This window comes from Chiroxiphia lanceolata, chromosome 28, assembly GCF_009829145.1.
Source record: "Chiroxiphia lanceolata isolate bChiLan1 chromosome 28, bChiLan1.pri, whole genome shotgun sequence".
Lineage (NCBI taxonomy): Eukaryota > Metazoa > Chordata > Aves > Passeriformes > Pipridae > Chiroxiphia > Chiroxiphia lanceolata.
The window spans coordinates 5,150,685-5,177,675 of NC_045664.1; the positions used below are offsets into that span (position 1 = coordinate 5,150,685).

The 26,991-nt window shown below is 49.4% G+C and overlaps 3 protein-coding genes across 6 annotated transcripts; 1 reads left to right on the forward strand and 2 right to left on the reverse strand.

The window, feature by feature from the left end:
* Nucleotides 1-172: 172 nt before the first annotated feature.
* VDAC3 (voltage dependent anion channel 3) lies at nt 173-10,112 on the reverse strand. 3 transcript variants are annotated; one of them, XM_032712682.1, is made up of 10 exons: nt 10,031-10,112; nt 8,066-8,137; nt 7,300-7,349; nt 7,239-7,241; nt 3,803-3,955; nt 3,029-3,081; nt 2,718-2,945; nt 1,840-1,990; nt 907-964; nt 173-663 (listed from the first exon to the last, which is right to left on the reverse strand). In XM_032712682.1, exons 2-10 carry the CDS (start codon nt 8,130-8,132, stop codon nt 572-574), a joined length of 855 nt encoding a protein of 284 aa, XP_032568573.1. In that variant the 5' UTR covers nt 8,133-8,137; nt 10,031-10,112; the 3' UTR covers nt 173-571. The 3 variants fall into 3 exon arrangements, with proteins under 3 accessions (XP_032568573.1, XP_032568574.1, XP_032568575.1); XM_032712683.1 differs by lacking the exon at nt 10,031-10,112 and adding an exon at nt 9,654-9,670; XM_032712684.1 differs by lacking the exon at nt 7,239-7,241.
* LOC116799494 (atherin-like) lies at nt 9,886-10,948 on the forward strand. Its single transcript, XM_032712685.1, has 2 exons — nt 9,886-10,310; nt 10,739-10,948. Exons 1-2 carry the CDS (start codon nt 10,079-10,081, stop codon nt 10,846-10,848), a joined length of 342 nt encoding a protein of 113 aa, XP_032568576.1. The 5' UTR covers nt 9,886-10,078; the 3' UTR covers nt 10,849-10,948.
* On the reverse strand, nt 10,700-18,872 carry POLB (DNA polymerase beta). Of its 2 annotated transcripts, XM_032712681.1 has the most exons (15): nt 18,646-18,835; nt 17,620-17,677; nt 17,483-17,549; nt 17,099-17,173; nt 16,767-16,825; nt 16,344-16,393; nt 15,867-15,918; nt 15,516-15,570; nt 15,356-15,428; nt 14,827-14,897; nt 14,414-14,500; nt 13,480-13,544; nt 12,805-12,944; nt 12,108-12,210; nt 10,700-10,815 (listed from the first exon to the last, which is right to left on the reverse strand). In XM_032712681.1, exons 1-14 carry the CDS (start codon nt 18,704-18,706, stop codon nt 12,116-12,118), a joined length of 1,008 nt encoding a protein of 335 aa, XP_032568572.1. In that variant the 5' UTR covers nt 18,707-18,835; the 3' UTR covers nt 10,700-10,815; nt 12,108-12,115. The 2 variants fall into 2 exon arrangements, with proteins under 2 accessions (XP_032568572.1, XP_032568571.1); XM_032712680.1 differs by having other exon boundaries at nt 10,700-12,210; nt 18,646-18,872.
* Nucleotides 18,873-26,991: the final 8,119 nt, after the last annotated feature.

A 26,991-nucleotide genomic window follows, 5' to 3' on the forward strand; every position in this document is an offset into this window, starting at 1 on the left:
TGGAAACCCCAGGAGAAGGAAATGCTCAGTGTACAGGTACAGTGTGACAAAGCATTTGCAGGTTATCTATTAGCCATGCTTAAAGTTGCATCAAAAGGAAAAAATAAAAAGAACAGCCAGATGGAACACAGCTTTTCTGAACCTGGCTAAGAGTCAAGACACACCAACCTTCTGTTCCGACTGGGACCAATTTATTTCATTCCGATGTAAACCCAAATTTCCACTACAGCACAGCGACCACCTTTTAGAAAAGGCTGTGGAGTACAGGACATGCAAAATGCAATACAATAAGGGGGAGAGGTTGGATTTTCTTCTGTTTTTTTAGGAACAGATTTAAAATACAGGAAACTGAAATGTGGCACAAACATCACAACTTCCATGCACGCCTTCAAGTGTCTTCCTCTGTTGTGCTGGCACTCTCTGGACCTTCAGCAGTGGGTTAAAGTCGTTCTTTGGAAGAGCAGAAAGTTCACACTTCTTCAAATTTCAGAGTATATTAAGGCCGAAACACACTGGGTATACTTTTCCTTCACCTTCCAGAGCACCACCAGTTGTTTTACTTACAGGTGTGTTAAGCTTCCAGCTCAAATCCCAGCCCAACTTTGTGACCTCCAGCATTGAAATTCTTGCCATCAATCAAGCCTGAGACGGTCAGTTTAATACCTGTGAAAGCAAGTCATGAGAGCCACCCCACTGTGAGAGCCCTGGGCACTGCCCTCCCCCAGTACCCGACCTCAGCACTGCCTTTGTACCCCAGTTCCTAAAGCAAGTGAGATAACCTTTCCTTCTGTGAGCCTCTGCAAAACTCTGAGCTCATCTGTTCATCTGTTCTGTTCTAAAGATGGCAGGAAATAACCCACAGTGTAGCACTCAATACATTTGCTGCTGCCAGTGAGACCTACGTACCAGGTCGGAGGACATGAGTGTAGCCGAGTCCGATGAGGCTGGCATTGTTCACTTTGCCCTGCAGGGAAAAGGAAATCACAGTGCTTATACACTGTGCACAAATATTCAGCATTGTCCCAGTGCCCTCAGAAGGTGGCTTATGCATTAACTCTCTTCAGCTACTTGTAGAGTAACCTCTGCTAGGAGCACATTCCAATCTTTTCTCAAGAGTTTCCAGCCCAAGCAATCTTTTCCTCAAATGGTGGCCCCATTATGCCCAAATAAAATGCCACCCTGTTCTTCACTGCCCCCAACACTGTGTCTTCATATCCTTTTAAGAGCTACTTGCTGCAGTCCCACAGAGCCAAAGAAGTCTGTCTTGTTCACATCACTCAGGAGTGACTTTTTTTCATTTAATGAGCAATAAATACATGAATATGCAACCCCCTTTTTTGCATTACTAAGTTTTGAGCTGTTTACAATAGTATTTCTCATCTTTAATTCTGGCTGAATTGTCCTGGAGCTGAGTCTTGTTTTGAAACAAAACAAATGCTTGTTTTAACACCAAGAACTGAAGCAGCACTGACTTCATGTGTCAGCTGACTTTCAAGAGTCAGCTCAGGAGAAGGCTGAACTTCCACCACTGTAACTGTAATAGTGTTTTATGTTATGGATTAGAGAATCAAAACACTACAGCCTTTCAGTACCTTTTGACACACATCTTGCAGGGCTCCAAACACACTAATCAGACTATTTCACTGTGGACAAAATTACGGTTTAGATTTATTTTTTTTCCTAATTTCACAAGTATAACCTGTGAGGTCCCAATTTAAATGTGAACCACAACAAAAGCCACAGTTTGGCCTCTACTCAGTAATTAGTCAAAGCAACTACTTCATAACATAAATGTTCAGTATTTGTGGGAGCTTGAAACATCTTTAACAAAGTTCTTACCACAAGAGAAGTCTTGTCATCCAGTTGGTACTTTGCAGCAATCCCAAAACGTGTGTTGTTACTGCCAGCAGTCCATGCCAGATTGACTGATGTCTCAACGTTATTATTAACCTTCTGATAAATAGACCCACCAAACTCGGTGCCATCATTCCTGTTTTAACAGATGCAAGTGTGTTCAGTAACTCTTTAGGTCAGCCCTTCCCCACAATCATCATAAACAAGACTTTCCAACAGCTGAGACCTACATTTTGAGGCTCTGACAGAAAAAATACACCCAGGTAACCTGGTTGCTTGTCTCAAGCCAACCTGTGGTAACACATGAAGGGACAAATCCAGGAGACTTCAGTTTTGGCAGTGATGAGACTGAGAACATGTTACTGCAGTGCAGCTGTTTAAATACACCATCTCCAGACTCTCAGAGATCTGAATGCCCAGGGCAGAGCTACAGTGACAGCTGGACACACTCAAGCATAGCACAACAGAGGCCTCTCTCCTTCACCTTGGGCATTTCTGAGGGACAGCAGTGGTGGGGAGGGGGAGAAGGTACAGCAGTTTAGCTGAAGGCTCTTTTATCTAGTGCCAGAACAGAAGTTAAAAGTTCACAGATTTAAATTCCAAATTAACACAAAGTGCCTCTACATCACTATCTTACATACACAAACCCCCAAATTACTCTCAGACAAGCTATCAAGGCAGACAAGAGTTGGAAAGTTGCTCTGTTTTAGTAGCACTGAAAATGAAAACACTGAATATGAATTATTTGGAAACAAATTAGCATCCCCTTCCATCCACCTGCCTTTGACCTAAGTCCACTAATGCAACTATTCCTGCAGTTTGGCTCCTCTGGTAACGTTCTTCTAGGCTCAGAGAGTACTTACACATTAGTGTGCAGCTGAAAGTCTCCTGCCTTATATCCCAAGGCAAAGTTATTTTGTGAAAGCTTATACTTGGCTGTATCAAAAGCCATCTGGTAGCCAGCCAGCCAACCTTCATAGCCCAACACTGCCCAGCCATACACGGTTGGCCCAGCGAGGTCAATGTCTATGTTGCAGCCTACATTTATATATTCTCTTTTGTAGGAGGTCTTCAACTTTGCACTCTTCTTCCTGCAGAGAGAAAATGCCATTTTACCCGTGGCAGTGCACAGGGGGGTGTGAGACGTGGTTTATTCAGGTGTTTAAGTATTTACCCTGTGTTCGGTACAAATGTAGTGTCAAGAGCCACCTTCAATCCTCCAACCAACTGCAAAGAAAAACCAAGACACCTGCTCAGAATTCTGCTGAAACATGGTTTGTTACACTCATTACTAGAACTCTGCCTCCTGTCTAAAGAGAAAACAAAACACAACCATGTGTTTAAATCCCTCATCCTGCAGCATCTTCAGAGCTCACTGTAAGACATGAATGGCCATACAGGGCAGAGGGCACCACAGAATTTTCACTATCTTTGGCACCATTACCTTCAGGCATTAAGTGAAAGCCATAAACCTCTTAATCTGAAAAAGGACTGTGTGTTTTGAGAGTGCTGTACCCTGCCAACCCTTCGTGTAAGCAGTGCCAAGCTGCAAATGCTCATCTTTTCGACCTTACAAAATATATTCAATCTCAAGGCAGCCAAACTTAAGTCCTTGTGTATTAAAGCATTTAAAATGATGAGAGCCCTCTGTTTTCCCTGCATGACTGCAGCAGTGACAGTTCTACACAGCTCATGGATAACAGTTTGGTTCATTCAACCAGCCAAGTAATTCCACAGGGCTGTAACTCCAGGAACTGCATCCCCCTGGATCATTCTGCTGGAATCCAGCACCCTGCACCCCCAGCCTGTGTGTTCTGCCAGGACACATCACTTCTTGCAGTACTCCAGCCAGTTCTGCTCAGCTGTCACTCCCCAGGGTTTCCTGTTCAGCTCCAGACTTTCTCACACCGGCTGCAGAAACGTTTTCAAAGGATCTACTTCCTCTTACCTGATCCTCCACAGCAACTTCTGTTCCCAACGTGTTATCTGTGTTCCACTTCTGGGTGAACGTCAGCCCCTGTTCTTTCATCTTGTATTTGGTCTCCAGACTGCCTGAGGCCTTGCCCGTGTCCGTGTTGGAAGAACCAGTAGCAGTGAAGTCCTGGCAAGAGCATAACACGAGTTTCAGCACTCCTGAGGTTCAATTACATTCAGTTTTTCCACTTGTCCAGCACTCACAACTGCTACCCTCAGGCTTTTTGACAGAACCCTCAAAATCCTCCTCCTCCTCTTCCCAATCCCCACCTAAAATAATTATTTTTGCATCACAAAAGGCTACTGCTTTTGGCATCTCTGTTCTGAGTGTTTCTTTTATTGAGGTGTGCTCCTGAAAACCCACTCTCCCTTAGGAAAAGCAATCCTACACCCAACTTACAGTGTCAGATGAACAGCAAAAAGAAAAAAATGTATTTTTCCCACATTTCTCCAAACATCTTGTGTGTTTCTTCATTGTAATTACTTTTTTCTCCCATGTTTCAGCAGTGAAAGTGTCTTCTGGAGAACTGATGCTTCTCACACTGACTACTGCAACCTAATTGTGGTTCCCCCTACCCTTTATCCTGATGTCACTGAGACTCTTCATATACCACGGGGATGACTTCAGTACCTTCTCCCTCAACTTCTCACTCATTACTTCAGTCAGTAACTGCACTTCTGAAGCTGAGTCACCCTTTGGAAAGCACCTTAAAATTAGAGACCCTTTCTTCTTCCCAGTATGAGAAAGTAACCTGCCCCCCCCAGCACCCTGAGGTCTCTGTCAGGTGATCCTTCACTGAGGATCAGTGTGTTCTGCAACATGCTGTGTGTGTGTTCTGGAACATCAGAGCTTCCTGTTATTTAGGGGACTTCAAGTCTCAATAAACATCTCTCCTCCTGGAATAACTCAAGAGTTTCATGCACAACCCAGTATAAAGCAGTGAGTAGGAATATTGCCACAGTAGTAAGCTCAAGGTGTAGGAATTAGGTTTTAAGAAGCACCTGAGAATGGCCCTCATTTGTTACCCCCATCTCTCAAATATTTTCCTTGAGAAAAGATAAATAACCTGTCATTACATTTCCAAGCTTTGGAACCCTGGCTTTCCAGATCCTTGTCATTCCAGGACTATTCCTGGATGCTGTGTACATTACTTTCACAATTCTGGACTCTGCAGAGTGTACAAAGACACAAAGACTGTCTGTGAATGGTTTGGAAGTGCCAGGTAACACCCTCACACACAGCCTGGGACACTGCAGGGGAGGGACAGGTACTCAAGCTAATGCAGCACTACAAGAGCACAGCAGTTGTACCACACATGGAGCAGCTCACAGAGACATGAGACAGAGTGAGGATGTGCTGGACTGTCCTTCAGACAGCACTGCTACCCAGTGTTCTAATGCCACTTCCACAAAGTCAGTAAAGACACCTCGACCCTGCCTCAGAATTCAGAAGGAACTTTCTCCTGAGCTTAGAGCAGGTAACCAATTAAAAAGGCTTGGCTTGGTTCTCAGATCAAGCAAAGGGAAGGTTGTAAACACTTGTCTCAAAGCCAAAGGCAAAGAACCTGCACTGTCACATGATCCAAAGCCAAAGCATTTTGTCAGGTGTCAGAAGCAGAGCTGCTCCTGGAAGCAGAAGGCACAAGCCAACATCTGCTGCCATCAGTCTCTGCCCGTGTCACCAGAGCGTCTCCCAGAGCAGCTCGTGGAGGAGCATTTCTGAAATTCTTTGTAGCTGAAAAATCAGACTCATTCTGGCTCCGTGTCACACCCAGCTGGGTCAGCAGCCAAGCACAGCTTCCCACTGACCTTCTAGTCCATGGTGGCACCTTCAGCAGGGCCATGCACTCAGCAGGCAAAACCACTTGCAATCTCTGCAACAGTTATAACCAACAGACACTACTGTTGTTGTTTTCTACGTCCACAGAAAACACCCAAATGTTTCTGTATCATAACAACCAGAGGTACTATCAGTACCCATGCAGGAATTAAATCTCACAGTTTGTTTCCTACCTCAGCTCCATCCCCAAATACCCACTTTGCTGCAGTAGAATGCTCAGCAGAAACACCAACAAGCACAAAATCTGAAGCAACAGACAACTGCATCAATACCACATCTATCCTGTTTTCCCCCTGCTGTTCTTACAGTGTTCTTGTTGTGGACTGTTGGGCAAAGATTGCAAATGGCTTTACACACATGGATGATAAAGCAGATTTAGAGTTCTGGACACAGTTAAATTGCACAAGGTGGATGATAACAGGACTACACCCAATGGAATGGTTCACAAGTGACAGTATGCACCACAGAAAACAAGGAAGACAAGAGCCAACATGCCAAAACAGTCACTATTCTTACCAGCTGGATAAACATCCAATGAAAATTGCATGGAAAAGAAAAAGCCCATTTTAGAACTTACTACAGTTGTTCATGTTCCATCACACTCCGAAGACAGCAAAATTAACTATTTGCATGTTATTTGAGAACCAAAACTTCCAGCCAGGAAAACTGCATATCAGGAGATGTCAGTAAGTGGAGGCAGTTGTAGTATAGAGAGCACAGGGTGTAGAGAGCACAGGGTGTAGAGAGCACAGGGTGTAGAGAGCACAGGGTGTAGAGAGCACAGGCCTGTGTGTTCCTGGAGCACATGCAAGTGACCCACCAAAAGCATAACTGGGCCAGAATGCAGCAGTACTAAAGGAAGCACTTACCCCATCTGCAGGATAAGAATGCAAGAGAAGGAGGGAGCTAAGGCAAACATGTTTATGAAGTAGGCTGAAAAGCAGCACCATCTCATCAATCAGAACAGCATCAAGTGGGAGCATGCACAGAACTGAGAGTCAGTGTAAGAAAAATATTATTTAGTGAACAACATATGCCTCTGGTAAAGATCAAAATTACGAAGCCCATTCCTGGTTTTGCCTCCTGTGAAATCCTGAGGAAGCTCCACTTCTCCATCATTAAAGTGCAGATCATAACGTTTTCTAGTAATTGAAGTGCTAAAGTTTAATTAAGCCCTCAAATTCTACATAAAAGGTACTGCAGAAGGACTGTCTGGTTTTAATTAAGTCTTGAAGTGTAACCATAGTGAAAAGGAGTGAAAATGAAGTTAAACTGTGGTGCTTATGTGACACTTGGCCTTTTGGATAAAAGTCCTTCCAGACTCAAATCCTATGAAAACCAACAGCAGCAGGGAAACAAACACATTCCTAAGCAAAAATGAGAGCTATGTAAGGTGAAGAAACTCCTGTCTGGGACATATCAATGGGAACAGGGAGGAATGAGAATTCTTGCAGGCCACAGGAGAAGCAGCACTGCCATGTCAGCTCAGGAACATCTGAGTCAGCTACAAGTTTTAAAATGAGAAATGAAAGAGGGAGGCAACACCTGCCAGCAAGTTGCTGCCACCAACCAGCTCAGGGGTCTGTCCTTCCACTGCCATGCTGGTGAGGTGCAAAGCCCCCAGTACTTACCACCCCACTGGTAGACTTGGTCTTCAACTCCAACTTGACCATTCCAAATCCTGAAAACAGAACAGCACACAGGGGCTGTTTTACAATACACAAGCAAGGCTTGTTTCCAGCACACCCAAAGTACCACAGGCAGGGTACACTAAGCCCCAAATAACTGAGACTAAAGCAGGGATCTTGAGCTGAATTTTAGCAAAGCCTGAACTCCAGGGTGGCAGAGACCAGACCACAGTGCTTTTTAGTTTTATGTAGTATACAGATTTGGGATATAAATGCAATCTTTATCACACACAAAACCAGATTAAAAAAAAATCAACACTGTTAGTACTGTTCCCAAAAAGGGACAAATGCAAATATTGTGACAATATCTTCTCTAGCTGTACCAGTCAGCTGTTCTGATCAACAGAAAGGTCACTCTACCTCAGGAACCTGTTTATTGCCACATACAGCCCCCTATGGCAGCCTACATCTCTGTCACTGATTTAATGCCTCCAAACACAAAAATTGGAAGGTAAAGGGTGGAGCATTTTCCAGAGACTGTTCTTAAGGTCAAACTCCTAACTTTCCCCTCTAACTCTTTGCCACTGCAGCATTTTCATGACACATGCCCAAAGTTCAGATTCAGAAGGCGCCACATGCTCCAAGCCTCTGCTGAATTCCTACCACAAGCTATTAGGGGATCTCTGAGGTACTAATGTTTCTACTGGCATTTTCAAGATGCCTAAGAAAAAAACAGGAAAGGTTATCAAACCACAGTCATCTCACTTACCATAGCCCTTGTTGAACACATCCCTGGCAGACTTTCCCAAGTCACTGTACGTCGGTGGTACAGCCATTGGATCTGAAACACATGGGGAGCTGTAAGAATCTTGGGTGTAGCAGCATCAAATCCAAACTACATCCAAAGCATTTATAAATCTATGACCAGCAGCCTCTGAGTACTTCACTGACAAGGAACTGTCAGAAGTCCTCCTTGTGTCACTGTTGCTGTGTCACAAACAAGCTCCCACCCAAGGAAGTTCCCAAAGTCAATCCATTACTTGGGAACTCTGAACCCAGCTATTACACCCACCAATGTCAGCCTCACATTCTTCCACTGCTAAAAGAGCTCATGGGAGCCTTATCACTGTTCTGATAACGAGCAAACACCGCTTTCCTGGCAGGACCCTTTCTGAAAGGGACCCCAAAGGGCAAAGCAAGGTCAGCACTGAGCAATCCCAAAGGAAAACAGATCTCACTTCCATCTGCACTTGTGACTTCCTAGAAAGCTTTTTCAGAGATGTGTAAGACACAGAGGTCTCTGTGCACTGTCCAGTAACCATCAGTATCTCTGCACTGTGCACACACAGCAGCAAAACCTACATTTTCTAATATGGGTCCCTGGTACAACCACTTCGGAGGGCAAAACTCAAAAGGACAGGCACGTGATATTACAGCTCACATGATGTATTTCATTTTAGTTACCATAATTCAGGGATTTTGCATCAGAAAATCCACAGTAAACAAGTAGGAAAACTCTTCCCCAGTGGAAAATTAGTCTTGCCCTTCTAGATTAAGTTTGCATAACTGTGAAGGCACATCTGCTTCAGGAGAGAAAAGCCATCAGAAATGCTCCTTCCTTTTGGTTTCAAGGGCAATTCTTTGTCATTCCTACTTCTGATGCATTTGTTCATATTCTTCTCTGCAGCACCAGACACCAGAAACCCCCCTACCCCAGCTTCTGAAAACATGTCACCCTCCTGCCTCTTTGAGTCCTGGGGCTCTCCACACCAGCTTCACTGAAAACACTTCCAGTAAAGGAGGACTTCACCATCCTGTCCAGCACCTGCTTCATCTAAATCTCACCCTTTTGGGTGACAATCTGTTCAGTTTACACTTCATTTTCACAAGGCTATTGAGACATCTTGAAAATTGTGAGCCTGTTCACTCTCCTAACATGTCTAACATGTCTCCTCTCTTTACAGCACACAGCTTCGTTTTCTGTATTCTACGTGTTTTAATGTGTATGTTAAGTTTTATGCAAGTATTTAAACGGTATTTAAAAAAAAAAAAAAGCGATTCTCGAGGTTAACCATACTGAAATACATAAATTCTTTGCTAATAACAAACAGCTCTAAAAATCGTCTGGAGGAGCAGAGCTCAGAGTTTCACAACTCTTAACCCTAAATTTGGTCTCCATCAACCAGACGCGACGACAACGGCCCGCAAAACGCGGTGCGAAGCGGGCAAGGAAACACAAGAGGCCGTGGAGTAACCGTAAAAACCCCATAACGCGCACAAGCAGTAGAAGCGCCCTCAGGCCGCCGCGCCGGTTCCGAGGGGCGCGGCGGGCCGGGCCCGCGACCGCCCTCACGCACCTTTCGGCGGCGGCCCCGGGGGCGCGAGCGCCGCCCCCGCCCCGGTGCTGCCTCGTTACGCAACCGGTAACGGTTCCGGGCCCCGCCCGCGCCCCCCGGCCCGGCCCTCCCGGCCGGGACAACCGCCGGCGGGACCCCCGCGCCCGGGCCGCAGGGACGGGCCCGCCCCGGGCGGCCCGCGGGGCTGAGGGCGCTGAGCGAGCGGCCCGCGGCCCCTCCGCAAGGTGACTCGGGGGACGCCCGGGGAGGCCCCGGGGAGGCCCGCAGGACACCGCCGGGCCCGGCCGGACAGCGCCGCGGGACGCGGGACGCGGCCCGCCCTCGCCCTGTGCCCGGCCCCGGTCCCGGCCCCGGTCCCGGCCCGGCCCCGCCGGTACCTGCCGCCCGCGCTGCCTCCGGTGCGGCTCTCGGCGCCCCCCCTGCGCATGCGCGGGGCCGCCGCTGCGCACGCGCCCCGGCCCCGGCCCTGCCCCGCGCGCGCGCCCGCCCGCCCTCCCTCCCGCGGGAGCGCGGCCCCGAGCGCGGCCCCGAGCGGGGCTGAGGGGCCCCTCACAAACCCCTCACAAACCCCTCACCAGCCCTCCAGTCGCTGCCCTCCCCGCTCGGGACCCGGGCTGGGTGACAAGGGGCTCTCGGCTCACAGGCTGGATGGACTCGGTGAGCTCAGAGGTCGTTTCCAGCCTCAGCGATTCCGTGGTTCTGTGATTCCTGAACTGCTGCTCAGCAAAGCCCTCAGGAAGGGCCGCCCGGCCCAGAGGTGGAGGAAGGAGCCGAGCTGAAGCAAGCCCTTGGCAAACACTGCCGGGACGGTGCGGGCAGTGCTGCTGACAAGGCCCGGTGCCAGCGGGCACAGCAGCGGGGTCTGTGCCCACCCAGGAGCACAGCTCTGCCCCTCACAGCCTGCCCAGGGCTCACAGCCACCGATCACCGGGGACCTGCAGCCCAGTAAAGCCCGGAGGAGAGCCAGTGAAGTGGGGAGTGTGGGGAGAAAAAATGAAAAAGAAGGGCACACTGTATACACAGTTCAAGGAAAACAAACGAGCAAGCACTCTGAACAAGCCTTTTGTGGGTTTTTTTTCATATAGAAGAATTCACAGCGTTAGGGAGTCGGACTGCAAAGCCAGCGAGTTCTGCCTCGAGGCCCCGGCCAAAGCTGGGCTGCCTGTGGAAGAGGATGGAGAAGGCATCAGTGTAATGCTGTGTGCTGCCCAGGAAACACCTGTCAACACGGGAAACCTGTGTTACTGCTTCGTGATCTCTTAAAACTGTAGCTAATAAATAATAACAAAACCGGATTGCACATTCAGGATGGAATATTCAATCTGTTTATTCCCACTGATCATTGAAGAAAATACTAAATATATCAGCTATATATATTTTTACTATGAGGCATCAGAAGACTTCACATAGCACCAAGTTAACTTCTAGTTACCTTACATACCACTGCATACATTACTGCTGGGGAACGTTCACAGAAAAATTATTAAAACTCCCAATATGAATAACAGAAGAAAATAAAGATATAATCAGGAGTACCAGCCTATAATCTCCGTTACTAAGACTGATCAACACTCATTGTATAAGAACAAGTAAAAATGTAGTTGTTCTGTAAGCTTAAGTCAGATAAAAATAAGAAATAGTATTACATCCATCTTTGTTTTATGATTCAGGTCAGGTTAAGTAGTCTGACAATAAAGAATCTTTGTCCCAAATACAGCTAGCAATGCATTCCTGATGAGACCTCCTCTCATACACAAACCAGTCCTTACCTTCCCCAACAATTAAAGAGGAGGCATAAAATAAGATCTGACAGGTTTGCACATAAAAAAGGGCAGACTGAATCTACAGGAGTGGTGGAAATGCATCAATTCATCAGACCAAGCTGAACAAAGTGAACAAAGCACAGAGCACTGCAGTGGACAGGACTACAACCCCCCTGGTAACAAAACCCAGTCCCAAGCAGCAGGAGGATGGTCACATCAGAGTACAGCCCATACTGAACGGGTTTAGAAGGAAACTGCTCATCAGGAGCTTCAAGATGCTTAACCCAGAGATAAGGAGATATAAATAGCAGTTGAAAATGGTATTCTTTAGGAGTACTTCAGGACACAGCTCGCTTTCTCATCCTGTGGCTACTCGTACATAAGATACAAAGAGAGGAGCTGGATGCCCCAACTCTGGAAACATTCAAGGTCAGACTGGACTGGGCTCTAAGAAACCTGATTTAGTTGGAGATGTCCCTGCTCATTGCAGGGGGGTTGGACTAGAAGACACTTAAAGGTCCCTTCCAACCCAAACTATTCCATGACATCTTACAGGAGTTGATCTTCACTACACGTTCTGTACTAGCGCCATGGACTTGCTGTAAACATCAGCAATACACAGTTTTTGCAGTAACAACCAAAGTAAGACTATGCACTTCATAAGAAGCTATGAAACATCTCTCCAGGCTACCCAGACAATTATTCACTGCGGTCCTTTGGCTCCCTGTACTTCCACTGGATGTAGTCAAAGATGTCTTCTTCACATTCCACGGGCAGGGCCTCTCCAGCAACTCCTGCAAGTGAATTACAGATGCTGTTTGAAAGGGGGATGCTCTGTGCCATCCAGACAAGCCAAGTGCATTGCAAGATGGAGACAAAACTGCTGTAAGTAAAGCAGACTTAAAAAACCACCCAGAACAACCCTCACTGCCCCCCTGGCCTTTTCATACAGTGTGTAGGTGATTATTCTTATTAGTGTCAAAGGAAATAAGGTAATGAATGAACTTTGGGCCATGTGGTTGTGCAGTTAAATACATTTATAGTCTTGTGCATGTGTGTATAGTCACCTCCCCTCCAAAACAAAACAACTGAAGGATGTGGCATATCCTGTGAAAAGAGTGGCAAACCCCTTATGTGCTGTGCTTGACACAGAAAAAACAATCTTTACACCAGTAAGACTTTAAGAAGATTAGGCAGCCCAAAGAGGTAACTTTGTGCCACAGCACTGCCTGTACATAAGCAGGCTGCCTCTTCTTGCTGTAATGGTGCCCAACACCAAAAAGGACACTGTAAAAACAGTGTTTATCAGAGCTATTTGCAAACCACCCAGAGAAGATCACACCCAGCATGTGAGCAGAGGAACACTCCGTGCAGAGCCCCACACTGACCAGTGACACCCAAGCGACGGATGGTGTACTCATTGATGGTGAAGCCCATCTCCAGGGCATGAGCTCTCATGTTCTTATTGAATATGTCACTCCCTGTGAAGTACAGCACACCACAGTAATACTGATCCTTGGGGATAAGCCTAGAGGAAAAAGCAGAAGTGCAGACTTAGAGCAAATATATAACAAAAAAGCTACAAGCCACTTGAAATTCAGCCCTTCAGACACTGCTGTGGGTCTGCTTTCTGTTTATGTCCACACATCCTGCAACTCTGCACATTTGATTTTCCCCAAGCCAGATGCAAGAATGAAATGAACTGCATATCAAAGAAAGGTTCAGCACATCTACCTGACCCAGAAGTTACTGGTGTTCAGCCACCACCTGGTTATGGTGCTTGCACTCCTGCCAAGAATTAATGTCAAAGCAGGATGGTAAAACAGGACACAGTTCTGAACCTGGATAGAATGTCATGATTTAAAACACAGCATTACTGCTAATAACCTGTTGTAGATACTGGCACTTGTACAGTGGCTTCCTCAGTGCAAAGGAATTAGACACCCAGTAAATGCCACGTTCTGACAATGGAAGGAGAGATCTGACTGCAGGAGTGGATGTAAATGCCTGCTCTGCAGCAGACAGCTGCACTGGGGGTCTGGCTGGGTTTTTGGGTGCATTACCTGATATCAATTCTCCTGTGAGGATAGGCTGTGCCATCTTCTCTCTCTGGCAGCTGACAGACACCCTGGGAGGAAGTAAGGCAAGCAAGAAATCCAAATGAAATTAAACAGATTTGAGATCAGTCTTTACCACCCCACCCTTAAAAACCTCTTAAACAATCCTCAGTTATCTGGAAGGCAAAGTTAAATTCCAGCTGAACTGATTACATATTTCACTGGAACAGCTGGATATCTGAGTACAGTAAATCGTTAAAAACTGGGGGGTTAAAGGAAGTTTTTTCTTGAGAAATCCTCTGCCTCTTTTCAGTTCAAACTGCTTTTTAATCTTCATGCAATATTTAAGTTAAAAAAGAAAAGGAAAAGCTGCGTTGTGAGCAAGGGATCTAAGAAAACTAATGTAATTCACTTCTTGCTTTAGGCATCCAACATAATCCCTACTATATCCTGAGTCTGTCATCTTACCCATTAAATCTGTTCTGCAGAAAAACTCACAAAAAAAAAAGGAGACAGAAGTGTGTTGTGTGTTGGACAAAATGAGGTGAACGCAAGTCCAAGAGCAAAGACAAGTGTTACCAAGATCTCGAGGACAGAGTTAGGAAAGGGGTCACTGGTGCTGCTGAAGGAGGGAGGTTGTGCTGAGGTTCTGGGGAAACACCCAGCAAACCAGAGACACAACTGACCTGGTGTGGTGCAGGGTCTCAGAGCTACAGAAATATCTGTATACTTTCTAACACTGAGATCCTACTGTAAGAGATTCCCTAAGAGCTAACTGTAGGAAGTTTTTATGGGAGGTAAGGGGGAGAATTAAAAATAAAATAAAATAAAATAAAATCACAATTCCAGCAGTCCAAAGAATGTATCTTGTATGTATCCCAGCTTCTGTCAGGAAAGGTAATCCCACCACAACATCCCTCACCACCAAAGAAGCCCTTACCATGAATTTGGTGTCACCTTTAGACAGCATATCTGTGACAAAGTGGACTTTTTCCAGTTGTTCTACAACTTGATGCAGAAGTTTTGACTAGGAACAATGACAACACAACAGAAATCAGTTCACAGGTAACAAGAATATCTTACCTATTAATATTAGATGGTGGCTCACATAAGTACAGGACATCACCATAAATATATGTATTATTCTACATGAAATTTGACCCTGGGGGAAAAAATGTAAGTGATTATAACTCCTCAAATTAAACATGGTGATCCAAGAGAGGAGATTAAAATTACAGTAATGAGAAGATGCAAAAAGCTGCAGTACAAGTCTGAGACTACATCTCTTCTGAATTTAAACACACCCTGGTGGAAGGAAAGCCCAGCACTGACTCACAGCAGCTGCAAACACACCTGTTTGGAGGACTGGGATGTGAAGCTGGGATGGGTCAGGAGAACATCCATGTCACCACTTGACTCTGCACCTGGGCCAGGGAGAAGCACAGAAAACCCCTCTGTGCATGACAAAGGGCACTGACATTGGTGAACATCCATCTAACCTTTTCCTATAAACATGTTTTTCTAGTAGAGTCACTGTTCAAGAATATTTATAAAAAAAAAAGAGAACCTTGTTCTTCCACCAAAAAGTTTCTATCCCCCATCCCTCAGAAAATACCCCAGAATTTCTTGCTGTACTCTCTGGCAGTGAAGGACAAATGTTGGTCATGCAAAAGCAAACAATTCACATTAGAACATACTACTCTTTGTGGGGGCAGAAGCAAGGGTTCACGTGGCTGCCTCATCACTGAACTGACCAACCAAGACAATACCCAGAGGAGAAGGCCAGGTTCTGGCACAGACTGTCTCTGGAAGAACACCACACACAGTGAAGGGTCTTGCTTATTATCCCAAAATAAACATAACAAGATCAGAGAGTACCAACCTCGTCTAAAACTGCCACAGACCGTAGCAATATAGTTTGGGTCCAGCTTCTTTACCTCTTTCAGCACAATTTCCTGTGTAAAAAGGAAGGATGTGTGTTGGGAGGTGTCAGTCATTCACTGGCCATCAGTACCTCACATCCTCAACAAAGACATTCTTACCTGCATTTGCAGCATTTCTTCCCTTGGGATTCTTTTCTCAAAATCTTCAAAATATCTGCATATATAAAAATAAAAGTATCTGAAAGAGTGCCAGAGGTAGCATCCTAAATTTTTAGTCAATTAAATGTGTATCAGAGGAAAGAATGCAACTTATGTTACTGTCACATCACAGAAAGCTCCCAACTCCCACCAAGGGGAGAGTAAAACCTCAAAACTGCAAGTCTGGCAATGCTTAGAAGATGGTTTCATTATTTCCACTGCACATGAAGAGCTGCTATGAGGTGGGAGCAGTATATCACACATTCCATCCTGGTGTCTGGAGGAGCCATTAGAAAAGCCAAGGAAGCTTACTTCAGTCCAATTCGCTGGTGGTGGGTCAGCTTGTGCTCATTTTTTCTGAGATCTAGAACAATTAAGAAAAAAAAAAACAAACAAGTTACCTTAGGACTCAAAATATTACAGTAAGTTTTCAGCAATGCAAAAATGATGCACACAAAGAATACGTGTGGAGAACACAACAAGCTCAAGGGAAGGAGTGTTAAACTGACTGTGCAGCAGCTGACAGGATGACCACAAATGCACAGAGTACTTCCCAATAAAGACTTAGCAGGCCACTGAAGAGCCCCAATCCTTGATATCTTCCACGTAACCTGCAAGGACTTTATTTTGGATATGTATATAATGCCTTAAGCCTCTGTACTAACTTCAGCACCTTCCTCACAGCCTCGGGCCCATCTGCTATCACAGAACCCTTTGGGAGAGGCAGCAGGACAGAAAAACAATGACACATCACTGGAGTGTGAACTGAGGCCCCAAATCTACACTTACCTTCTAAAGTCTTAATTCCTTCCTCGACAAACTTCCTAGCAGCAGCAGGACTGCAAAGAGACAAGGCAATCTGGCATCAGGAACAGCGAGAATCCTACAACACTGAACAGGACATCCCAATGCACTGTAACTGGCTGGGTTCTAAAAGGCCGAGTCTGAGGGCACTTGTGATGCTTACCCTCTTCTCAGCATTAGGCATTTTCAGTTCATGCTTTCAGCTAGAGCCTCAAGAGAGGCAACTTCCACTGTCCTGAGACAGGACAACACCCAAGCTTCTCCTTCTGCGTCTCATCTCAATTCCTCAAAGGCATTCTCAAATCCCAGTATATCCTCAACCTTTGTGCAGTGTTTCTCAGAACTGAGAATGATTGCATTACCCACCCTCAGCCTCAAGGGTTCTAAACAAAACAAAACAATTGTTACCCAATGCCAGTAACTCGTGTCAGGAAATTGATAGAAGCACTTGTATCATCTTGTCGAATCTACAAAAACAACACAACACAAGCCAATTCCTCCTTTACTCCTTTTGCAATAAACAAAAAACCCTCTGAGAAGATAAAACAGCTTAGTCAGACTCTGCTTTGGAGGCTCACCACAAATTTCTACTTACCATACACCCTATGTTCACCATACTTAAGACTGACCTCAATCTCTCCAGGGACAAGAACAGAAACTGTGCAAAACAAGCAGGCTACTTTGCAAGTTCCAAAGGAAAGCAACTATTGAGAAACAGAGCACGAGGGAAAGAAACCCACCTTTTCCAATTTGCGTAGTTTTCCAGTGGATAAGAACTCATCTATCTTCTCAGCAATCTTAGCACCTACTCCATCCTAAATATTGGGGGGAGAGGACAAACAAGTTATCTTCAAAAATCGCTTAAAGTCATTATATTTGGGAAGAAAAGAAAGCTCCCTAGAATTTAGAATCCAGAAAGAACTATGGGCCCCCCAGGACGATGACAAAATACGGGACCAGAAAGGAGCACAAGAATCCCAGGCTATCACACAACTCCCTGACAGGAGTTACAGGTTCCACTCGATGATCTCAGAGATCTTTGCCAACCCGGCTGATCCTGGGATTCTGTGAAACCCCCAGAGCAGCCACCCCGCCCCCGAGCCCCGGGTCCCCAAAATCCCTACCAGCTTCTTGGCCTCGGCGCCGCTGCGGATCTTGCTGGGGTACCGGGCGATCACCGAGGCCGCCTTCCTGCGGAAAGTGCCGGTCAGTGCCCGGGCCGGGGGGCGCGGGGGCCGCGGCGGGGCCAGGGGGGCTGTACCTGTAGGCGTTGTACTTGTGGATGGCCCGGTTCACGTTGCGCTCGTAGTTGGCCAGTTCTGTGGGAGGAGAGTGGTGAGAGCCCGGACACGGACACACACATCCCTACACACACACACACAGACACACACATACACAGACAGACATACCCCAACCCACCCACACCTACACAGACACACACATACACACAGACATACATACCCCAACCCACCCACACCTACACAGACACACACATACATACCCCAACTCACCCACACCTACACACAGACACCTACACATAGACACACGCACACCCACACACACCAACCTACTCACACACGCAGACACACACAAACCCTAACCCACAGACACACCCCCCCCCCCAACACAGACACACACACAGACCCCCCAACACACACACCAACACACACACACAGATACACACAGACACCTACACACAGACACCTACACGTAGGCACACGCACACCCACACCCCCTACACACACCCCAACACACAGACACACAAACACACACACACACTCCAACCCACCCACACCTACACACAGACACACACCCCCCCACACACACCTATGCACAGACACACGCACACACAGACACAGACAGACAGACAGGCACACACCCCAACACCCACACACAGACACACACAGACCAACACACACACAGAGACCACCACACACACACACAGACCAACACACACACACACAGACCAACACACACACACACACACACACACACACACACAGACCAACACACACACACACAGACCAACACACACACACACACACACACACACACACACACACACACACACACACACACACACACACACACAGACCAACACACACACACACACACACACACACACACAGACCAACACACACACACACACACACACACACACACACACAGACCAACACACACACACACACACACACACACACACACACACACACAGACCAACACACACACACACACACACACACACACACACACACACACACACACACACCGGGCAGGCGGCACCTACCCATGAGGAAGTCGGTGATGCCCTCGTTGGGGCTCTCCTGGGGGGCTTTCCGCTTGCTCATGGCCGGCACCGGGAGCGGCCCCGAGGGGACGGGGATGGGGCTCAGGACCGGGATGGGGCTCAGGATCGGGATGGGGCTCAGGACGGGGTTCAGGATCGGGACCGGGATCGGTCTCGGCCCTGGCGGCCGCAGCTCCGGGAGCTCCGCGGAGCCGCCTCAGGGAGGCGCTTCCGGCCGTGTCGTCACAGCCGGCCCGGCCCGGAGCGCCTTAAACTGAGCGAAACTCCCCCTTTTACACCTTTTTCGGCGTTTAACTTGAGGCGAGACCCTTCTTTCTTTATGAAGGATCAAATTGAGGGACACACGCACCGCCTTTAGCGGCGTTTAAAAGGTTTAAATCGAGAGGAAGACGGTGACGTGAGCCAGGGGGACATCCCCCCCCTTCAGGGGTGTTCCCTCGCCCGCCTAATCCAGAGGAAAATAAAAGAGAAAAAAAATGAAAGAAAAAATACAATAAAAAATAGATAATACAATTATAGAAAATAAAAATAAAATTAAAAAAATAAAAAGTCCTGGGAGAGGTCTGGGATCTACAACCTTAATAAATTAGGATTGTGAGCAGGGAAGATACGAGAATCCCAGAGCTTCCAGCCACCTGAGGAGCACATTTGCATCCCTTTGTTTATCCCACCTGTGTCTTCCCAGCATCTCCCTTTCTTTCCAGCGGGAGGGGTCTCTCTTTGAAGCCTTCCTGGCCTCAGGAATGAGCATCTCCATTCCTGGGGATGTTTGAGGTGGCTTTTTTCAACGCTCTGTGTGTTCAGATCCTTCACACCCCCATGGAACGTGATAACCCCGAGCCGTGGGTGGGAGGATCAGCACAAGTGTGTCCCTCCAGGTGTGGGAGGTTCCCAAACTGCTCTGCCTGAACTAAACCCTTCCTTTCCAGCCACCTGCACACGGAGCCACTCCTGGGAAAGTGGCACCAGGCCCTGCTGTGTTTTGGGTTGACTATTGTTGTGGTTTGTTCCTCTGGATTCCCAGTAAAAAGGGGCAAAAATGAGGCTTTGCCTTTCTAGGTTCACACAGTGAGGACTCCTCAGGACTTCCTGTAATACAGGAATATTATCCCTTTCCAGGATAAAAAAAAAACAAACTGAGATGGTAAAACCTGTCCCATCGTGGTGTCCCTGCCCATTAATTCAGCAAATCCTCCCGGCTGATGAGGGGGAATAATGACAAATGTCAAAACATTCCCACCTGACAGTTAGAAATGTGCATTTAGGAAGCACTCCAGTGTTTCAGCAGGAATTCTGGAGAGGGGCACTCTGTTTAGAGAGCCTTGGAAATGGCCCTGAAGGAGACCCGGGGGGAGTTCAAGGGCAGACCTGGGTGTGATGTTAAAGCCACTCCTCACTGACCTGCAGCTCCAGCTGGGATTTTCCCTTCCCTGAAAGACCAGAAGCTGCTGGTTTTATTTCAGCCTGAACCGAAACCCTTGATTTTCCCAGTTCAGCGGTGGAGCTGTGAACCCCTGGCGAGGTGGGGCTGGAGGGATTTGTGTGGAAGCAGGGGATGGAATGCTGGGGGTAGGTGGGCTGGTTGGGCTCCATCAGAGTAGGGTTCCCAGGGACACTCTGCAACTCCAGGTGCTCCATTGCTCCAGGCCTCAGTTTCACAGACCGGAGCATCCTGGATCCTGTGGATGCAGTGGGAGAAGCCTGAGGATGCCAGGAGATGGCACCATCCTCCCAGCTGGAGCTGCCACCTCTTCCTTCAGGGAAAGGGCTGTCCAGCCCTGGAACAGGTTGCCCAGGGAATCGTTAAGGATCATGGAATCATGAGGGTTGGAAAAGCCCTCTAAGGTCACTGAGTCAGGTGGCCAGGGCCACCACTAACCCATGTCCCCACGTGCCACATCCACAGGGATGTTAAATCTCCCCAGGGGTAGGGACTCCACCCCTGCCCAGGGCTGGGCAGCCCTTTCCATGAAGGAATTTCCCCAATATCCAACCTGAACCTCCCCTGGCACAACCTGACGCCGTTTCCTCTCAGCCCCGTGTTCTCAATCAAACAAAGGGCCCACATACTGGGGGAGCCTGGGAGGGCAGAATCCCTGTTTTGGGAGCATTTGGGTTTTATGGAGCTGGGATGTGACAAGGATCATCCAACAACTCACCCAAGGACATCTGTGGTGTCTGACTGAGAAGAAATGGGATTTTAATAGGAAGAAGGAACTGGATTTTAGTAGGAAATTGTTTTCCTTGGGTGTCCCAGTGCAGTGGGTGCCTGTGGGTGCAAGATGAACCTTTAAAAATCCCTGGCCAAAGGAGTGTGTGGGAAAATAGGGATTTTTTTCCTCTTTCTTTTATATTTTTCTCCTGTTCTCTCCACGGAGCTGCTGGCAGATGGATCAAGAGATTGGCACCTTGACCTTGGTGCCATCCCCGTCCCAATGGATGCGGGTGGGACACCAGCACAGCGGGACTGGTGCAGGATCCCCCTGGCACCACTGGCTGTGCTGGGATGTCTTCCTGCTTCCCAGGCCACAGGATCTCCCCTGGCCCATGAGCTGTGCCAGGATGTCTCCCAGCTCCGGAGCCAGGCTCCTGATGGATTTTGGGCGGGTTGGCCCCCGGCCGAGCCGCTTCCCCGCCGTTCAAAGGCTTTTCTTGTTCGGCGCCGGCTCCCGGAGAAGGGCTCCTTTCACAGCCGCCTTTCCGAGACAGAAATTGTCATTTTCCAAACACAGCTTCCCTTCTCCTGGCCCGGAGCCTTCCTCCTCCCTGACGTCAGCAGCCTTTGTGATGCTCTGGTGGAATTTTGTACTCCTGGTTCTTTTCACTGGGTTTAGATATCGGGGGGTGAGGGGCAATGGGGAGGCCACGGTGGGATTCCGATGGAGCCAGGGGGTTGGCACTGGGATCTGAGCAGGTCTGGAGCCTTGGGAACCAGCACAGAGCCCTGACAGATGTGGAGAACTTTGGGGTTGAGTTTCTTGGTGTGATGGGAGAAGAAAGGGATGAATTTTTATTATTATTATTCTCATTGTTATTTCATTATCATAACTGATCATTATTGCCATTATTACCTTGTTTTTTACTAATTCCTAGGTTTTTGGGGCTGCCAAGGATTTTCCAATGTGCTCACACAAACCACGGTGCACGTCAGAGAGGCCACGGCTCCATGTCCCTGGACAACTCCAAGCACACTCAGCTCTGGTCCATCCTGAGGGGCTGAAGGCTCCTGGTGCCTTTTCCATGACCGGGAAATGAGGGTGAGGAGCTGGCACAGACATGCAGGGGGTGTTTTCCCTCTTGTGAAACCCCTGGGTGCCGTCACCTGGCCGAGGCACAAAGTCACCGCTCAGGACAATGTTGCAACACAGCCCCAAAATAGCAGCAATCCCCAGAAAACTAATGCCTGCTCCCTGCCCGAATTCCCCTCCTTGCTCCAGCCCTGTCTCCTGGATCCATCGGAATGCCTGGAGGGCAGAGCTGGTGGCATCATCCCAGGGTTTGTCCCTGCAACCCCGGTGACTCCCGGCTGTGCCCGCGCTGCTCCTGGCACTCGAAATTTTCCAGCCCTGGCCCTGGCCCGGCGTCGGGGTTTGTTTGGCAGCAGTGCAGAATCAGCTCAGTGTTGCCACCAGAGCAAAGTCTGGGTCTCTCCCGGGCTCTTCCCATGGAATGTTTGTGTTTCATCCCAATTCCCACCCCCACCCTGGTGGCTCAGCCAGGATGTGTCCCCTGCAGAGTCCCCTCGGCCTCGGGGCCCTGTGGGGTCACACTTGATCCTTAAAAGGGATCTGGGGGGGTCGGGATGGAATGGGCTGGCACGGCAGCTCCTCTTCCCATTCCCATCTCATCCATGGAGGGGGGGGACCCTCGTGGTGCCACCAGCCTGTCACCTTCTGCGTGAAGGTCCCCTGGCACAGCTCCTGGATCCATTGGAATGCACAGCATTCCAGTGTACAGGTGAGGTCTCTGGTCCCCACCACTGCCCAGAGCAGGGAGACCAAGGTGGGGGACACCAAATTCCTGGACTCCCTGTCTGCCAGAGGGTCATTGCTGGCTCTTCCCAGCTCCATAATGAGCCAAACTCCGAGCTTTGGAGTGGTTTAGGGTCTGGCAGCAGTGGCTGTGCCATGACCTTGCCAGGATCAGGAGCAGATCCCAACCTTCCCCTCCCGGTTTGTCTCCCTTGGGAAACGCAGGTGTGAGCTGTGTAAGATCTCAGGGATCTGCGAGTGCCTGGGAACATCCGATGGCTCCAGGGCCTTCCTCTGCTTCCCGAAGGAGTTCCGGAGAGCGCCTGGACCTGTCAGACCTGTGTGGCCTTCCTGGGGCAGGGACACATTCCAGCCGTTCCTGTGGGCTGAGTCACGCGTGGCTCCCGCGGCTCCTGGCCTGCGATCCTTCACCCCTATCTCCACTTCCAAAGGTGAATCATTCCCGTGGGAGGGAGCTGGGAATCGCCTATCACGCCGGGGAGGCTCAGCCCGGGGCAGGGACCACAACAGGGCTGTTTTCCCACGTTCCCGGGGAAAGATGGGAGCTCTGGGCATGATCCCGGGCAGCCGAGAGGCTGTGCTGGTGCCATCCCAAATCTCCTGGCTCTGGTTCTGGCAATGCCGGCCCAAGGTGCCGATCCCATCTCAAGATGCCAATTTCATCCCAAGCTTTCCAGCTCCTGTTGTGCCGATGCCATCCCAAGGCACCAATGCCCTCCCAAGGTGCCAATGCCATCCCTCCCCTCCCATCTCTGGTTGTTCCACTGTCATCCCAAGGTGCTGATGCCATCTCAAGGTTCCAATGCCATCCCAAGGTGCCGATGCCATCCCAAACCTCCTGGCTCTGGTTCCGCCAATGCCATCCCCAGGTCCCAACACCATCCCCAGGTACTGATCCCACCCCCAGGTGCCGGTGCCATGCCCTGCCCGGCTGCGGGAGCGGGCGGATTCCCGGGCAGGGGATGGATTCCCGGGCAGGGGATGGATTCCCGGGCAGGGGATGGATTCCCGGGCAGGGGATGGATTCCCGGGCGGTCGCCGCGTGGGGAGCGGGGCCGCGGGCGCTGAGTCAGCGCTCCGGAGGGTGCGGAGCCGCTCCTGCCGGGCCGGCACAATGGGAGCGCTGGATAAACAGGCTGAACAAGGACAAACAGCTCCCGCGGGGGCACTGCCAGCATTGTGACCGCCCGGATTAATGGCCCGGACACTGAGAGCCTCTGTTCCACCGCCGGCTGCTTTCCGGGGGCTTTTTCCTGGCCGGACACCCTTTCCTGGCCCTTTGCCCTGCTCCGTGGCTCAGGGAGAAAGGAAGGACACAGGGAGGAATCTCAAGCCTGAACACCTTGGCTGCATGGCTGGGGAAACCTGCCTGGGGGTCCCACCTGTGCTGGGAGGGTATCCTGAGCCTCCCAGCCCCTTCCCGGTGTCATTTGGGAATGCTGCTCCCCCAAAAGTCACCCCAACACCCTCCTGCCCTTCCCCACTCAGCCACTGAAAAACCTCAGAGGGATCCTGAGGGGGAGAAGGAGAACCAGAGCATGGATTTGGGGTCCCACTGCAATGCCCTGGACAGATCCCTAGAAGGAATAGGAGAACCAGAGTGTGGATTTGGGGTTCCACCACAAAACCCCAGAGGGATCCCAAGGAGGAGGAGGAGAACCAGAGTGTGGATTCGGGGTTTCTGAGGGCACAGCCAGACGTGCAGCCGCCCGAGTGCTCTCCATGCTCCGGTCACCGCAGCTGAATGATCCCTGTGTCCGTGGCACGGGTGGACGTGGCTTCCCATGACCACAGCAGGTCATGGAGAGCTGGGAAACCCCAAAACACCTGGCACAGGGACCTGCCAGAGCCACCACAGGGTCGGCTCCAGAGCGGGATCAGCCCCTCTCCTGCATTCCCAGGGAGAATTCCTGCTCACTCTGGACATGCTGATCCCTGCTCTACCACTGCTGGATAAACATATATTTAATATAATCTGGTGCTAACTGATCCATTATTGACATTATCCCGGGAGCTGCCAACCCGGAGCCGGCAGCATTCCGGCAGCCAACAAAGCCCTTGTTAGTGTCCAGCCTTGGACTGCTCCAAAATCCTTTATTTATGGAGGTTTTAGGTGAAAAAAGGGACATAAACAGAAAAGGGGGAGTAAGGAAAAGGGGAGGGAAGGGAGAAAACCCTGAGAAGTTATTTAGGAAAGGAAGAAAGAAAAAAAAACTGGAATAAAATGGACATTCACGGGGAAAATCCTGGCTATGAAAGAGCCTTTTAAGCCGGTGGAAAAACAGAACCTGTAAGATAAAGCCAGGAAAAAATTCCCAATAAAGCCCCATTTTTAGTGGGATGGAGGAGACATTGGAGGTGATGCCTGCCCGATAATGGGATGAAGATGCCCCGGGATGGGTCAGACCCCCAAAATTTGGAGCTGGGGAGATGTTGGAGGCACTGGCCTTCCAGTAACAGCCCTGGCATGGGCCAGACCCCCAAAATCCAGGATGGGGCAGCAGCGATCGGAGCATCCCGGGGCTGGGACTCTCCAGAGCAGCAACATTCCTGACCCTGGGAATAACATTTAATTTATTCTCAGCCCATATATTAAGAAAATAAACACGGGGGGAGGAGGGGCTGTTCCCTCCCTCTGCCGCCGCCTGATTGATTTCAGGGCTCCCCGGAGCAGCCAAACCCATCCCGGCGGCTACAATTTGGGATTGTGTGAGGCGGCGGGAAGGGCCGGGGGGAGCCCAGCGCCGTGTTTTCCCTCTGCCTCATTTTCACCTTCCCCATCCAAAGCAAACAGGCGGCCGGAGGCTTTTCTGCCGGACACGAGAACACACAGCCCCCTTGTTCCTCACTTCTCCAGGGAGGGAGGGAAACGGGGGGATTGGGGGGATTTTTTCCTGGTTTTTTTCATCGCCACATCGGAATATCAGTGATTTAAATCATGGGAGCACAAGAGGGATGAGAATCCACAGTGAGGAGAATATTCCCTGTCCCTCCCAGGGGGTTGGAGTTGTCCCCGTGGGGGCACAGAGGGTGTTTGGCAGGGGGGGGATTCCCCAAACCCCCAAAATTCCATATTTTGGGTGGGTTTTCCCATCAACTGCTGCATGGAGGGGTCCAAAGCCTTGCCCTCCAGCCTGGATAAATCCCCAAATTCCACGTTTTGGGTGGGTTTCCCACTGGATGCTGCATGGAAGGGTCCAAAGTGTCACCTTCCACCCTGGATATCCCACAGGCAGGGAAAGAGGAGGGAATGGAGGTTGAAGGTGAAGGGGTTTATACACCTTTTTCAGGGATTTGCCCTAAATTGATGGATTTATCCCAGATTCAACTCGGCTCTGCTGGATCTGTGGGATCTGCCCCTGGGAATGACCCTTTAATCCCAAACCCAGCATAAACCATGGACAAAGAGCAATTCCAAAAGGAAAACCCAAACCCCGGAGGCTCCCAGGGCAGGAACAATTAAAGAATCCCAATTTAATTATCCTTATAATCCCAAAATAACACCTGGCTTGGGTTTGTGGTTTTATAACTTGGGGAAAAGGGACTGGAGCCCTGGAACTCCAGAGCCAGTGCTCAGAGAGGGCTGGATTGTGTGGGGTGATGTCCTGGGTGCTGCTTCCAGAGGGTGGGGATCGGGAATGTTGGTGGGGGTCAGGGGTGCTGGGGGGTGTTGGGAATGCTGGTAGAGGATGTTGAGGAGTGTTGAGAATGCCAGTGGGTGCTGGGAATGCTGGAGGGTGGTGGGAATACTGGTGGGAACTGGGAATGCTGGTGGATGTCAGGGATGATGGTGGGTGTCGGGAATGCCAGTGGGTGTCAGGAATGATGGTGGTGCCAGGCAGGAAAGAGTCACCTTTTCATACACCCTGCCCATGACATTGCAGGTGCTTTTGAGGTACTCGGGATCAGCCCAAATCCCTTTGGCTCCTCCTGCCCACTCCACTGCCCTGGCCCTGCCACCATTCCCATTCCAACGGCAGCTAATGCTTCCAATGCTGATTCCCAGTGGGTGGGAGGACGATGGCACAGGAGGAACCTCTGCTTACAAAGATACCTCTTTGAAACCTCTGCTTCCCTGTTATCGTCCCAGGAAAGCAGGAATGGGGGGAACACCCTGCCTTTCCCATACTGGGATCGGCTCCCAGGGTGTTTTCCCCTTGGATGGCTGGGAGAGGAATCACTGGCAATGGCAGAGGATCCTTCATGGGGTTGGTGGGACCCCACTGAGTGTCACCACCCCAGGATGTGGCAGCCAGATTTGTCCTGTCCTTGGGGATATATCTGCCTGGAGCAGATGGGAAAGACTTGGGATGGTTGGGATGAGCCCCACTGG

Bases quoted from the DNA above. Each gene is read 5' to 3' on its own strand.
- POLB (XM_032712680.1), bottom strand. From the start codon at position 18,706: ATGAGCAAGCGGAAAGCCCCCCAGGAGAGCCCCAACGAGGGCATCACC. The intron at 16,394-16,766 runs GTAACAATTGTT...GTCTCTTTGCAG, and splicing joins ACACGAGTTACTGGCATTGG to TCCTGCTGCTGCTAGGAAGT. The intron at 14,898-15,355 runs GTTGGTACTCTC...TCCCTGGCCCAG, and splicing joins CTGTGGCAGTTTTAGACGAG to GTGCAGAGTCAAGTGGTGAC.
- VDAC3 (XM_032712682.1), bottom strand. From the start codon at position 8,132: ATGGCTGTACCACCGACGTACAGTGACTTGGGAAAGTCTGCCAGGGAT. The intron at 2,946-3,028 runs GTAAATACTTAA...TTCTCTCTGCAG, and splicing joins ACATTTGTACCGAACACAGG to GAAGAAGAGTGCAAAGTTGA. The intron at 965-1,839 runs GTAAGAACTTTG...TTTTCCCTGCAG, and splicing joins ATGACAAGACTTCTCTTGTG to GGCAAAGTGAACAATGCCAG.
- LOC116799494 (XM_032712685.1), top strand. From the start codon at position 10,079: ATGCGCGGGGCCGCCGCTGCGCACGCGCCCCGGCCCCGGCCCTGCCCC. The intron at 10,311-10,738 runs GTGAGCTCAGAG...TTTTTCATATAG, and splicing joins TCACAGGCTGGATGGACTCG to AAGAATTCACAGCGTTAGGG.